Source organism: Solenopsis invicta, chromosome 12, assembly GCF_016802725.1.
Source record: "Solenopsis invicta isolate M01_SB chromosome 12, UNIL_Sinv_3.0, whole genome shotgun sequence".
NCBI classification, from domain to species: Eukaryota; Metazoa; Arthropoda; class Insecta; order Hymenoptera; family Formicidae; genus Solenopsis; species Solenopsis invicta.
The window spans coordinates 8042393-8057674 of NC_052675.1; the positions used below are offsets into that span (position 1 = coordinate 8042393).

Below are 15282 nucleotides of genomic sequence, written 5' to 3' on the forward strand. Positions count from 1 at the left end.
GTATTCGGTAAAAACGAAACGGTACGATTCTTTTCCAAGACGATTTGTTCCGTGCGCCCGACAATGAGAGGAGAATATTGTCAAGCGTATAACTCTTCCTCTGTGCCTTTATATTCCGTATCGTAATTCTTAGAAAAAAAAAGAGAGAGATCACCTCGGATCGGCGCGCGTTCGCGTTTCGAATTTCTGAAAATTATGTACACCCATGGAATTTGATTCTGTCCATGGGGAAATTTTCCAAACTAAGAAGTCGCTATCTTTCTACATACTTACAGTTTATGATTAACGCAACGACCAATAAGCTCTAGTCGTTACATTAATCATAAACTGCGAGTATGTAGAAAGTGGTGACTTCTCAGTTTAGAAAATTTCCCCATGGACAGAATCAAATTCCATGGGTGTACAACGAGTCGAAAGGGAAATTCGGCATAGTCGCGTTTCCTATGGCCGGTATTCATAGTCGATTCTTATATTAAAGATCATCTTAAGTATCATCTTAAGATGTCATCAACGAATCAAAGAGCCGTACTAGCATCTTAAGACGTTACTCAAGACGATTTTGAAATAAGAACCGACTGTGAATACCGGCCTATGACAGCGCAAAATCGAGAAAATAGCGGCGCGTGTTTCCGACGCTCTTCCGAAATAACGACGATACCACCGAATCGTGGTGCGTGCCGCTGAAACGCCATTGAAACGTGTACAGGATTTCGACGTGCACAAGCGAATTTAATACGTCATGAAAGCATCTGAATTCGCATCGCTGATGAGAGCCGCCGCCGCCGCGTCTTCTCTCGCGAGTCTCTTTCAGCGAGTTTTTCGACTATCGCTTTTTGTCACCGTTGTTCCTTTTTAAAAACGTCGTCCAAACTAAATTTTAGCCGCATCACTCTCTGCGAGTGTGCTCTTTCATATTTTTAATTAGCCTCGCAATCTTTAGGAATGCATGAATCTATCATAGGTATGCAGCGCAGAGAGTTACATGATTAATATACGCTTAAAAAGTGCGCTATTTAAAGCGCTTTGATACATTCGTCCTATTCGATTTACAATGTAATCGAGTGTAAATCTTTATTAGCGAGGCAAAATTCAAGCAAGCTTCCCTAACGTTTGTATCTTTTATGATACGGATTTTTATCTTGCGTGTGTTATCGCGGTAGGAATTCTATAAAATTATTATTCAAGTCCTATACGCCAATAAAGAATTAAACGGGAATACTAGAAATGAGTAAGACAGGAAAATTACACGTTTTACGGTGGGAGCTTGCTGCCGCTATGCGACATAACCGTTGGGAAAGAGCGTACATTTTGCAAATATACTTATCCGGCTTATAATTTATGCTCCGCAATATTTTTCGGCTGCGTAATTCTCGGCCGCTGCTGCATCCGCGAGTAATACGCGCGGCTATTTACTAGCCGGATATATGGAGACGCGAACATGCAAAACCCCCCCAGTTAAATGCATATCATGGTTGAAAAATAAAAAGTCTTTAATACCGGCATATATATCCAGAGATACGGCAGCGCGTGTCGCATTCGAGCGCTACGACCAAACGACGATCTAGCATGCGTTTTACGTACTACCGTAAATATCCTTAATTACTGTGTAATTCAGTGCCTTATCGGTGATTACGCGTAGATCTCGCCCCGGTGATCGCTGCTAAATTATATTTTAATGAAATTAAATTGCGCTTGAGAACTTTGTCTTTCCATGATGCTTGTAAACGCATTGACATCGTCATGCTAACTGAACGATAGAAGGGACAACACGTACGTAAAATCGATAATTTTAATTTAAATAGAAATTTGATCGTTCCGAGCAAATTTAAATTCGTTAGATGTGGATCATGATTGTAGATTCCGCGCGGATAGCTCTAAAAAGTATTGGAATTTGAATCAGTTCCGTGGTGACATCTGTAGGATATAGCTGTTAGGTCTCTTTATACTGCGAAGATAAGACGGATCGCTGACTTATCACTTACGTGCATCGAGCGTTACATCAGTTACATGTAGTGGTGGCTTTGCAACTTTTATTCTATAGAAAACATTTGTTTTTTTTTTTTATTTTTATATTTATTTTTGTATTTATTGTTTATTTTGTTTTTATTTTATTTTATATAAATTATATACCGTATCAATAACGAAATTTTCTATGGCGCTTTAATGGATTGTAATAAACGTTACTAGGTTAATAATACAGCACACTGAAAAATAAAAAAATTGCAATGATTGCAATGAAAAAGTACATACAATGTACTAAATATTTATAAATCTCTTTTGAACATGTCTTCTTTTGAATCCGCGTCGTTTCGAAAATTTTCGACTTGTTAAATTACGATAACAGTGTGTTTTCAATTCCCGAATTTGTTCCTCTAAATTGGATAGTATCGAAGTCAGCTTCGTATCGCCAATTTCTATGTTTTTGTCCGCTAAACTGAAACATAATAATACGGATCCACGTTAGACATAATTTCAATTCCAGTTTCCGCTGTAAGTACGGAAATTGAAATGTACTTTAAATTGTATAATCGTATAATTCGTACTTATCGTTCTCGAAAGATTTCTTGCTGGCTAACAGAAATAAAGCTTCTATCAGATCGGCTGGAATCTTAGGAGGCGACTCCGTAAAATGACTCAGATGATGAAAATAATTTTCACGAGAGAGCAGCGTAATTTTTGTGGGAATATCGCGTCTCGAGTGCAACAGCATTCTTAAGCGAGGATGTAGCCAATTGCTGCGAAAGATTCGGTGTGACGTCAGCCTTTCTAGATGTGCGATAAATTCCGCCTGTTTCAATAATCGACGTATATAGCCCTAATGCAACAAGATTAATTCCGACGTTAATTTCTTTTATGCATTATAGCTTAATGTAGCTTTTGGCAATTGAAACGACGTTCGTATCGAATAGTCGACTGAGTGTGAGATTTCGCGGTTCCATTTCTAAATATTCGTATAGCGTACCTCTTTTTCAAGACCTTGAATGTCGTTGACCGCCAAACCGATCGTCAGATTAATCAGAACGATACTGACGAGCATGATGAAGACGACAAACACGATTCTTGTTGTGACTGGTAGAAAGGTATTCTTATCGTTCTTGGTATCGAACAGATCGTCATAGTCATACTCGCCCATCATCATTACCACAGTTCTTATGATAGATCTCCAGAGATTGTGAAATTGATCGTCTCCGTAAAACAAAACGGCAAAACTTAACGCGAATCCAATAATCAAGTAGCCAAACGCCAAGAGAACCTAGAAAATGATAAAAAGCTCTGAATGTGCAATAGTTGTAATGACAAGAGTGATGCGTAAGATAAATTCTGATGTGATATCATTGATGCGATTTTTCAAGTCAGGATTCATTTCTTTAATAAATTAAATATTTATAATCTTATTTATGGTTATAGAATCACACGTCGTACGAAGTGTGAAAATCAACAGTCTAAACAACTATGCACAAGAATCATCATTATGTTCGAGTTACAATTACTCTTGTGCGTGAAGAATTTTCTCTTAATATATTATATAAATAGGGCACAACGACTTTAAGAGGAAAACGACTTTACGACGGAAAGTTGAGAAATGCTAATTTTTACATTTTATAATTGGATTTTTGTAAAATGTATAAATTACAGTATAATTTGCCGAGAGAAAAAGCGATGCGTTAATTACTCTGATTAACCTTTAGAATGTTCTTCAACACCGTAGAAAACATAAGCGCGTAATATCCCCACATTGGAACTCGACCAATTAACAACATCATTTGCATCCAACTCAACAAGATTGCGATGCTGATGGAATGTAGCACCCAGTGGATGCAATACGGTGGTTCAGTTTCTTCCTTTGAACAGTTTACAAATTCTCCCGCTATCGACGTTACCAAGGATAGCATGGCGCATATGAGTGACAACCACGTCTCTAATTGTCTCAAATAATGCCTGAAATGCAGTTTAGGGATGTGTGTCAATCAAGTATCGTTTAATCGAAAAATGCAAATTTTGATTAATTGGATGAATTATATTTACTTTGGTTCTAATATAATTTGAATCGCATTGTGAATCAAAAGAATGCAAGAGCAGATCGCTAGGAGTCTTCGAGTCACCACGTGATCAGCATCATTATGTGCAAGCATTATAGCGTAGATCGAGAGAGAAATAACAAAGGACAAGTATACGAGTATAAGAAAGAAGAAAAGTATTCTTAATCTCGCCCACTTTAATCTGAGAAACGTCTCCACAACTGGATGCTGTAATATTGCCAGTTGCCTTATATCCGAAGCTGCGGCAATAAAGGCTGTAACCACTGCCATTTGCATCTGATTCTTTGGGGCCAATATACCGAAGTCGACGGTGATCTTTAACAGAGATGTCCCATTCATTAGAATTCAGTAAAGAGAACATGATAGAATAAGAAAGTAGGATATCTATGTCTGCACGCATAAGAGGGTCTTCTTAACGGGAAACGTGGAGCGATCCTTACATTCTCGTATTTCTCCGAAGGAGAATTATTGGTCGTTCGTACGCAAGAATCCAAGACATCTGTTAAAAAGGCCAATGGTCGCGAAATGTGAGCGGATATGGCATCCACGGCGGTAACTCCGGTCTTCGTTACCGCAGCTAAATTAGCTCCATGACTGATCAAAGCTCGTACGCACTCGCGGTAACCCTGATAGGACGCTCTATGAAGAGCCGTACGATTGATCTAAGCGGATAACAGTAATATACAATTTTGCCTCAAATGAAAAATTATCCGCAAATCACAGCGTCTAATTTGTACGAGTAATAACTAACTTGATCGCACGTATCAATGTTATGATGTGGCATTGCTTCGAGTAGAACCATTAGTGTCTCGATACTCCCTGTACTCGCGACGATATGAAGAGGCGTATTTCCGGAGCTCTTGCATTTATACATCGGCCATGCATCATTTGACAATAATATCTTGGTCGCTTCTGCACTGCCTAGCATTGCCGCATGGTGCAGAGCAGTGGTGCCTATTAGAAAAGTTGAGCGTAATTATATTTGTATCGTTTTACAAATGTTACGTAAACGATAGATCCAAGAGTTTCCTTTGGCAATGACGGATTTGTAGTCAGGTATGAGATTCAGAAATTAATACAGCGTGATTCTATCTATTGCGTAACGTTCGATCGATCGATGATAATACCCGTATCCGGATGAACAGTGTTAACGAACACCTTCGCGGCGACCAGAATCCTAACGATCTCGACGAACTTAGTCATCTCATTGAGATCATCGCGATTCACCGCGCTTCCTGCCAAGAGCAACGGAGTGATCGAGCGCTCGTCTCTAACGTTCACATCCGCACCGCCCTCCACTAAAATGCGCACGACGTCTGCGTGATTATTTTTCACCGCCTCGTGCAAGGGCGTTCTTCCCCAGCACACGGGTACTGGCAACTGAAACAAAGCAAGCGAAAAACAGGAGAGTAATTCCTACCTCTTTTACTCGGATTTAGTAAAAATTCGGGCGTTATGTCCGAGGTACGAACTCTCCTTCCTACGAGATAGGATTTTGTCAGCGAAGAATACGGGACGTTCTTGGCACACGAGTAGATACCGACTTTGACGTCAATGTATCCTCCATGCTGAAGAAGCCACTTTGTCACGTCAGTATTACCGTTGTATGCCGCGTAATAAAGGGCACATCTACCAATTTTATCCACGCTGTTTATATCGGCACCTCTCTTGTAGAGTCGATTCAACAGATCTATGTTCCCCTGCCAGGCAGCCATCTGCAGGGCTGTCACTTGAAGAGCACCTACCGAACGTACGTATCTATTTTCGCGATCGCGCGCCAAAATTTCACTCGTCTTGTCGAACTCTCCATTCTCGATCGCTGATATGAGCGCAATATGATCCGGATCGTATTGCATTGCGATATTTTCGTTTCTTTTCGTTGCATCAACGACGCAAATCGATTGGTCCATGACTCTCTAATGTTCGTGAGAAACTGACGCATAATGCGCATAATTAACGAGAACGTCTAAATATATTATCAGCCGGATGTGGCACGCAAAGGATATATGATAATGTTCTTTATTTCGATACGATTTTATTTTAATACCAGGTTAATTTACGTCACGTTAGCTTTATATGTGTGCGTTTGTGTGTGTGTGTGTGTGTATGTGGTGTGCGAGTGAGCAAAGTTGTCGACGTAAATTAACATAATATTAAAATAAAATTCCATACCTTGCAAATAATTAGTTGACATATAATTATACAGGTTTTCGTATTTTTAATATTTTCTACTCACGTAGCTGCTATTACCGGATTAAAAAAAAGTCTCGTATTCTATTAAAACGTACGATGATACAATATGCGTATATAACACGTATATGTAAAGTAAAGACGACAGTTGAATTTTTGAACGATAGCAAATAACTCTCGACCGGATATTTGTATAATCTCGTTAAAATAAATTCCAAAATTTACAGCGGCATTTCCCACATCACCCTCTGGCTACGCTCTGGCGCTGCATGGCGTAGCTCCCCGACCCAAATTCCGATAATTAATTAATTTCGCGGGTATCGCGTTGCAGTTTTATGAGTAAATACCTTCGAAGCGAGTGCATTCCGTCGTTCGATACTTCGAACAGCTCCGTTATTCGCGCATAATCAAACTATCGATCTGGGTACTCGTGAGCGTTGTTGCGTCGCACAGTTTTGATAACGAATTTGTTCACAATAGCTAACGGGATTATTCCAGCGTGACCGAAGAAAGTAAACGAACGCATTCCTCGAAACGAAGCCGACCTCGAGAGTCTGCCCGTTACTGTTCGAAGATCTGTACAAGGTGAAGCTGAATTTTCTGCTCCTTTTGCTTTTCCTTTATTTATATGTTTTCCTTATTAATTTAGATTTTTTTTTTTTTGCTAAATCTTTGAACGAAGTTACTTACGTTTTGATATTTTTTATAAGCGGAATTTTTAATTAGAATATGGATTTTAAACGAAATTCACAACGAAAGTGCATCGTCCATACATGTATCTCGGTATATACGAACGCGGCCACGCATAAATGTTCGCATACGGACTTGCATAACGACGAGCACAGGTAACGAAGCTCAAACACACGCGGCTCTCGTCGTGATCGGGCTCTCCGGTCGTGTATTCGTACAGCCGTTAGCCTTAACACACGTTCACACGCTCAATCAACTGAAGAGCGTTGCGTTACCTTGTCGGGCTCTCAGGGCCAGTACGCGTCTGACCACGCCGCTGAGAGCATCCTCCTGTTACACGCACAGTCTCGTCAGACTAGACGCCAGTTTTCCACGATACCTAATTGCCCAAGATGCCGAATTGTCCAAAGTGCGACAAGCCTGTGTACTTCGGTAAGATGACGATTCCTACTGCAATTTTGTTATAAAACATTGAAACGTTTGAAATCAATTTGCACGAGTTGACTTTCCGATACCGTCGATACGAGTTGTTGTACTTTGTGCCAAGTATTGCGGGCAAAGGTCATTATCCGTGATACATGTTCATTAAAAACTAAATTTGCCGAAAAGGAATACGTCCCGATTGATCGAATCGATCGAAGGTGGGCTCTCATAATACGTGTCTAACAATCGAGTTATGTCTCTCATGTTGTTTATATGTCTGCAAGAGTGGATGTAGAGAACGCTTAAAATGGCACAATGCATCTGTCATAATTTTTTTTAGATGCTGTTATTTCATAAACGTTACATAAGAAATCACATCATATTACATCGATCATTTATGTAGCACATCAAAGAAAAGCGTTTATTGAGTATCTTATGTTGATAAACGTAATGTGATAATAACACTTCACTTCATAAGTACATACGCGACATTTGATTGAAAATGATTAAAGCTACGAAATACATGCGCATGCGCGCAATATACTTTATATAAATCGAAAATTATAAAATCATATCCTTCCACTATCACTTTGGTCTTCCTCGAGGATATAACAGGCGTCACATTTGATAAACGAGACGCGATACGATTAAACGTCAATGTAATATAACATTCATACTTTGACTTTTCACAAAAGTATCAATAAATTGTGATAAAATATGCAACGCACAGACCTCAACGAAATTTTAGTTTTGCATTAGATCCTTTTCGATTATTCTTTAGATTTATAAGCCTCGAATTGTACAAGAAAGAGCATAGAATATCAGACGGACATAAATATGCTCGAAATGGTAAACGCGCGATGACGACATCAATGATATCATTGAACGACCTCGGAATTCACCACGGCAAACATTATGTCAGTCCGTTTCACTTGTATACAGACTTGAGTTTACTACGAACGGAATGAATGAGTAATCCAGTCAGCTTCTATAGAATAAACTCAATCCGTAGTTGTGTAACGGGAGCTGCACCTGCGAGAGGCGCCGTATATTTACATGAAATTAAGTCTACTACATAACATTGCATTCTCATTTCATAACAAGTGCAATTCTATGCAATATTCTCTGTCGATGTGTGCGACGATTCGACTTCATATCAGCTTTACTTGGAAAATCGGCCAACCGTTATCAACTTCTCGAAAACGCGGAGACAACCTCCTCGAAATCTCCTTAAATGCACTTTGGTATTACACTGTACGTTGTAACTTGTACCGTAAGTCAGTAGTTAACAAAATGCTGCGATAACGTTATCTATAGTTGACTATGCACTTTAAAGTGAGCATCGCGCATAGTAACTCTTTTCGATTACAAATAAACAATTGTCATGCAGTATCGTGTATTCTTTTGTCAAATTTAAAGCGTTTTTTCTTTAATCTCAATACTGTTACCAAAAAAAATGAAAACGTTTCTAAATTGTTTCATTCCATTAACAAAACGTGATTCTAAAAAAAAAACAACAAATTTTATATTTAGACACGTATTTTTAATCGAGCTCTTGCACTTAATTTTTCTTAAGCCTATTGATGGATTGTGTTTTTGATGCGTTACGAACATAAAATCTCATTTTTTTTAATAAAATGATAAGAAACATGCAAATCATTGTAACTCTATATACGCAATTTTGTGTGTGTATGTACACGAAAAATTATAGTCATGAATATAGGTATGCAGTATAATCTTGAGAATATATTTATGCGTCATCTACACAAGTACCTTACGTAGAAAATGCTAATGCAAAAAAAAAGAAAAATGGAGAAAAAAGAAGATGGAAAATAATTGTGACGCGAGAGGATGAGAAAGGAAAAAAAAAGCTACATCGGGGGGACGAAGTCGCCGAGTTGCGCCGAGTGCAACAGCAACAATAAACTGTCCAGCCGTGAGGATAACACAAAGGATACATAGACGGTATATCGCGCGCGTGGATACTAATAACAACACAGGCACACGAAACAGGTTTGCTGAGAAGAATGGTCAGGTCTCGTAGTTGCCGAACGAAAAGGTAGGAGGAGGAACCAGAAGAAGAGAAGAGTCAGCAGCAGCGGCGGCGGCGGCGGTCGCAACCCCCGCTGGAAGGGAGGAAAGACCGAGATGCGAGATACGAGACCCGAATGATTTTTCTGGGGACCTTGAAAGAGGGCAGAGAAGCTACGATGGCGGAAGGGGAGAGGGAGGAGCACAATGATGTGGACGGCGCGCGGCACACGGCGGTTTGAAAAGAAATGAGCTCGGGATGATGCAGGCGTGGGTGAGGATCGCGGCGCGAAGGCAGGGGATGGCTTCTGCGCGAACAAAGAAAAAAAAAAGAAAGGAACAAAGAGAGGCGCAAGGGCCGCGGAATGATGGGTTCTGAGTTCTGAGGGTCTATACAATCAATGGCGGCGACCATTTGTTTGGCGCCTAGGCGCAACGATTCGAGGGTACGGCACTGTCTCTCTACCTTTTCGCACGCTGCTGCCGGTACGGTGCGCAGCTCGGCGAATGCCGCTGACGATTATGCACTCGCTTCTACGTTAGTTACACACGCTATACTCGCCAGATAATTAGGAGTTAATTAATTAATGGCTCTTTATGCGCGTACCCTTCTTACCCGCGATACGCGCGTGTTCTCTTTCTCTTTCACTCTCTCTCCTTCCTTCATACGTTGCTATTCCTCATTCTCTGCTGCACCTTGCTTTCATCGATGCATCCTTTACTCCCCGATGCATCCACCGCGCTCTCGCGCGCGTCTCTCGTCATTTTCCAATTTCCCTCGCTGACGCTACCACCCTTTGTGCTTCTTCTTAGACACGGTGAAGCGTTTGAATGCAACCAACCCGCTGTGGTTCTTGCCTTAGTTTTTGTCTCTCCTGCGAAGTTTGATATGCCATAATAGCGCGATACGCTACCACGATGCGATGCAACAGAAATCGGCTTTCGGCTTTCGCGAATCTTTTGTTGAATCGTTGCGTGAAGCATATAAAAATGAAAATATTAGACGTCGACGAAATGTCAATGACAAGCTAATACAAAAACCGAAAATTCGAAAATGCTTTCGTAGCATTTATACCGTAGACGAGTTAACGACAACACTTGACAAATCGTATAAAGACTTATCTTTATCAATGTTTTTAATCTCATACATGATTTTTATCTTATCTGAATAGCTACACTGAAAATAGCACAACTTTTAAATGATAAATCTATCTTATTAAAAAAAAAAAAAAAAACAATTGTGATCAACTATTAGCTTTATAAATATTTAAAATTGACAAGTGTCTGAATAAACTTGAGGATAAAACTTGAAAATTTTTATATTTGAAGAAATGCTTTAAAATTCTGAGTATCTTTTAAAAAATATAATGTAAACGATTCTCTCGTTGCTTTATCTTTCTCATTTTTTTTTTACTCTACGCAACTCTCTTACTGGAATGTAAGAGTGAAAGAAGCAGAAAACAGAACGATTAAATATATAGAAACTATAAGAGAATGGATGTGGAAAAATTTATGAAGAATGATTGATGGTAGTGTAAATGTTATAGAAGATAATGTCATTGTTTTAGCAAATTTAACTATAAATGCGATTGTAAAATGTCTCTTGATGAGGTTACACCAAGACAGAAAATTACTTTGCAAAATAAGAGACAGGGTAAGCGATGGTTCTCAGATGAGATTAGGCAAATAGTAAAAGAGAGATGAGACTTGTAAATTGGCACGAACAAGTAAGAGTGTGGATGCATGGGAATTGTATCGACAACTGAGAAACAAAGTGGTTGACGAATGTAGAAAAGCTAAGAGAAATTATTTAGAATCAGAGCTGGATAAAAATGAGAAAAATCCGACGCAAATGTGGAGGTCGTTCAAAGAGTTGTCGAAGGATAATATATAATAACAATATATGTATATGTATAGAGAAATTCAATGTGGTAATATAATGCATGATAATATATGAAATGCAAATATATTTAACAGACATTTTATAGTTTCTTAATGACTACTGAAGATGATTATAACATGGATTTAGAAGCGAATAAGTGTACCGATAGTGAATTTGAAATATTTAGTGAAATAGATGTAGAAAAATTAAACCGAATAGTTTGTAAATTAGAAAACGAAAGCGGTACAGAGGAAGGAATAACTGTGGAAATAATGAGAAAAGTGGTAATGATAGTCGATGCAAAAATATGTTATATAATCAATAGGTCATTAGAAGAAAGAATTTTTCCTAATGAATGGAAAGAAGAGATAGTGGTTCCTATATAAAAAAAAAACAAGTTTGGATATGATTTGATGTTAGGAGTGCGGTAATAAATTAATAAATTACGGAAACAAGTGAGCTTTCAATCGGTTCAGTTTAATGTTCGGTTTAATTTTTGAGATGCCCGAGTTACAAGACACGACGCGTTGAGACTAAAGGATACTTGGCGAGAGAGCGCGTTTCTTCTCTCGCCCGCTTTATATAAGCTTCGAATGACCGTTTGGTCCGCAAATTTGAAGCTGTTTATTATTTTCTCATGTTTGTGAATCTCCTCTACTCTATATGTCTTTCTACCGTGTTTCTTGCTCTCAGCATGTTTATCTTAACTGACGAATATTATTTGCTATTTGTTACCCTGAATAATATTGTTTCCAAATTTTCGGGCATGTGGCGAACGGTCGCCACACAAGAAAATTATAGACCAATAAATAAATTACCGATTTATAAGAAGATATTAGAAATAATAGTTCACAATCAATTAGTAGAGTATGTGGAGAATAATAATCTATTGGAGGAGTGTCAATTAGGATTTAGAGCGAGGCATTCATGTGAGATAACCCTACAATGAGTTGTATCAGACTGGAAGAAGAGTATAAGTGAAGGAAAGATGATAGGAGTTGTATTCTTAGATTTAAGAAGAGCATTTGAATTAGTGGATAGGCATGTTTTGCTAAAGAAAAGGGAGTGGTACGGAAAAAAGGGGGTAGTGCTTAGCGAGTTTAAGAGTTATTTGGAAAACAGATCGCAAAGAGTAAAATTTAATAGAATCTTATCAGATTCTATTGTGGTAAATTTACGAGTTCCACAGGAATCGGTATTAAAACCGTTACTGTTTTTTGCATTATGTAATTCAACTAAGACTGTGGCAACTGTGAAATTAGATTATTTGCAGACAATGCATTAATATGTACAACAACCAATATTCAAGCCAAGAGATAAATGATAATCTTAATGAGCAAATGAGAAGAATTGAGAAATGGTTAAAAATTAATAGGTTGCAATTAAATATAAACAAAACGAAAGTTATACTAGTAAGAGGTGTAAGGAAAATAGTAACAGAAAGTATAGCAATATAAAAATAAAATTTAAAAATGCAGTATTAAAAGTGGTTAACGAAATTAAATACTTGGGTGTTGTAATAGACAAAAATTTAAATTTTACGGCACATGTGAATTACCTTGCGGAAAAAATTGAATCGAAATTAGGAGTACTGCGTATTAGTGCGAATCTAATACTATATATAAAGTGCGTAGTATATAAGGCGATAGTTGCTCCATTATTTGAATATTGCTCGTCTATCTTACTATGCTTAAGCGATACTAATATGCAATACTTAAAAAAATTGCAAAATATGGTGAGAATTGTATTACGATGCAATATTAGAGTAAGAATTAAAGATATGTTGGAGGCATTTCAATTTATGTTGGTCAAAGAAAGAATTTTAGACAACGTTTGTATTTTTATACATAAAATGGTAATTGGAGAATACCCAAGTTACTTAAAGAACAAAATGGAGTTAGTGAGACTCGAGGGAGGAGTACAAACTAGACAAAAAGTTACTTATAAGCAGAAATAAGACAAGGGAGGAGCAAAAAATGTTATGCGATGGATTTAAAATGTACAACAATTTACCAAATAAAATTAAAAAGGAGCTAAGACTGCAAAGCTTTAGGAGAGCGCTAGTGCCATACATTAAAAGTAAAGAAGGAAAGTTAATGCAATAGTAGAGGTATTATTTTAGATTTAGAAATCGTATAAATCGATAAGATTAAGTATTACTTCAGATTTTATCTATATTTACAAATGTAGCTATAAAAGCTAATAAAGATCAATCAATCAATCCTACACGCATGCACGCACCAATGCAAATTTTCGCAGAATACATCTGGGAATTAACTGAGGTAATTATATAATGTAACTCGCATGGGGGTTTAAGAATTTTTTTTCAAGATTCGCCAGCGACGTAAAAACCTTTATGAAATACGAATGCTTCGCACCTTTAATGAATAACATCCATCGGGATTTCGACATTGGATTTTCTAATTATAAAATTGCTAATAGCAGGGATTCATTCTCATCATCTGTTTCTCATTCTCATCATTTATGATCCAGACGACGCGACGTGACGCACCCAATCATACACTCCATCTGCGAGTTTTATTCTTTTATTTCAGATCGCTAAAAATAAATGACAGCTGACCTATATAATATTGTCAGATCAATCATTTTTATAAAAAATATGTTTTCTCCTATTGTCTATTTTTCAAATCTCTATTATTTTATTTTCAGGTGTCACTCTATCAACACATTGCGTCACATACAATATTTTTCATCATCTTTTTTTTATAAATGTGTGTACCTGATAATTTCTATTTCAGCGATTATCTCTTTTTGCGCCAGCAGGGGCACGTGGAAAACGATATTCTAATGCGAATACCACATTACCATGGGAACATAAAATTTAATATGGAAAGCGCGACTAGTTCCGTCGCGGTGTACCGCCTTTTACGTCACACCGGGACGCGCGTTAACATTCATCTCTTGTTGCAGCCGAGAGGAAGACATCCTTAGGCAAAGATTGGCACGGTTCGTGTTTACGCTGCGAGAAATGCAATAAGACCTTAACACCCGGGGGTCATGCCGAGCACGAAGGGAAACCCTACTGCAATCACCCTTGCTATTCAGCCCTATTCGGTCCAGGAGGTAAATGGAAATTTTCGTCTTGGTTCGAGCGATGCGCTTCGTTTCCTCTAAAACTGCTTCATATTCAAAACCCTTCGCAGAACATCGCGCCATCCTGTATTTAATATATTAAATTAATTATCTTCCTTACTCTGTGCGTTTATACGCGTACCCCATATTGCTCTTTATACTGTTTTCAAATTAGGGTTTGCAGCGCTTCTAATATTAAAAGTTCACGTATTAAAATGATTGATCGTGATTGCAGGTTTTGGACGTGGCGGTGCTGAAAGTTATGTTTATAATAAATGAAGCATAAATGTAAAAGCCGCAACGTCTACTTCAATTAAGATAATTGTACAATTTGACTACAAGGAGCAGTTGGACACTGAAATATAAAGTAACGATCTTGGTTATTTATGTATACGTAAATGTCTCTATTTTATACAAGATATATCAGGAATGTGTATGTTATTGAATATATAGTAATGATAATTATATAAAACAAATAATTCTATTTTATCTATTTATGTTATAATCCTTATCCATGCCAAATTGATTTTATAACTGATAGTCTTTATGGAGATAAAACAGATTACATATACATCGTATTGCCTTATGCAGAATTCTGTACATCAGCTAGACTGCATAACGCCGATAAAGGAGAGATGCACGTTCACGACTACAGATGTGTTGCCGTCTCAGTTACAATGTGCGCTGAGAATAAATAATTTTTTATCTACAAACGCATGCGATGTAATGCAACATTTGACTGTTTGTTTGTTTGTAAGAAACTATTAAAGTTATTTTTTTATTACATTATTGATTTTTTCGATGTCTTCTGCAGAAGAAGGGTTTACGTTGTTAGGAACAGATGTCGCTAAATACACTTTCCAAAATTATTAATACACTTTTATGCTGTAATTTTACAAAAATATTGATTTTGATATGAATTAAAACAGTTTT

General features: G+C 37.7%; 2 protein-coding genes across 2 annotated transcripts; one reads left to right on the plus strand and one right to left on the minus strand.

The window, feature by feature from the left end:
• Positions 1-549: 549 nt before the first annotated feature.
• Positions 550-7025, minus strand: LOC105198522 (transient receptor potential channel pyrexia). Its single transcript, XM_026137161.2, has 9 exons — positions 5513-7025; positions 5168-5420; positions 4792-4994; positions 4481-4702; positions 4027-4355; positions 3684-3939; positions 2963-3253; positions 2544-2815; positions 550-2434 (listed from the first exon to the last, which is right to left on the minus strand). Exons 1-9 carry the CDS (start codon positions 5948-5950, stop codon positions 2257-2259), a joined length of 2442 nt encoding a protein of 813 aa, XP_025992946.2. The 5' UTR covers positions 5951-7025; the 3' UTR covers positions 550-2256.
• A 166-nt stretch (positions 7026-7191) lies between these two features.
• Positions 7192-14838, plus strand: LOC105198490 (cysteine-rich protein 1). Its single transcript, XM_011165216.2, has 3 exons — positions 7192-7352; positions 14188-14340; positions 14585-14838. The coding sequence occupies exons 1-3, from the start codon at positions 7313-7315 to the stop codon at positions 14626-14628; spliced, it is 237 nt and encodes a 78-aa protein (XP_011163518.1). The 5' UTR covers positions 7192-7312; the 3' UTR covers positions 14629-14838.
• The last annotated feature ends 444 nt before the right edge of the window (positions 14839-15282 follow it).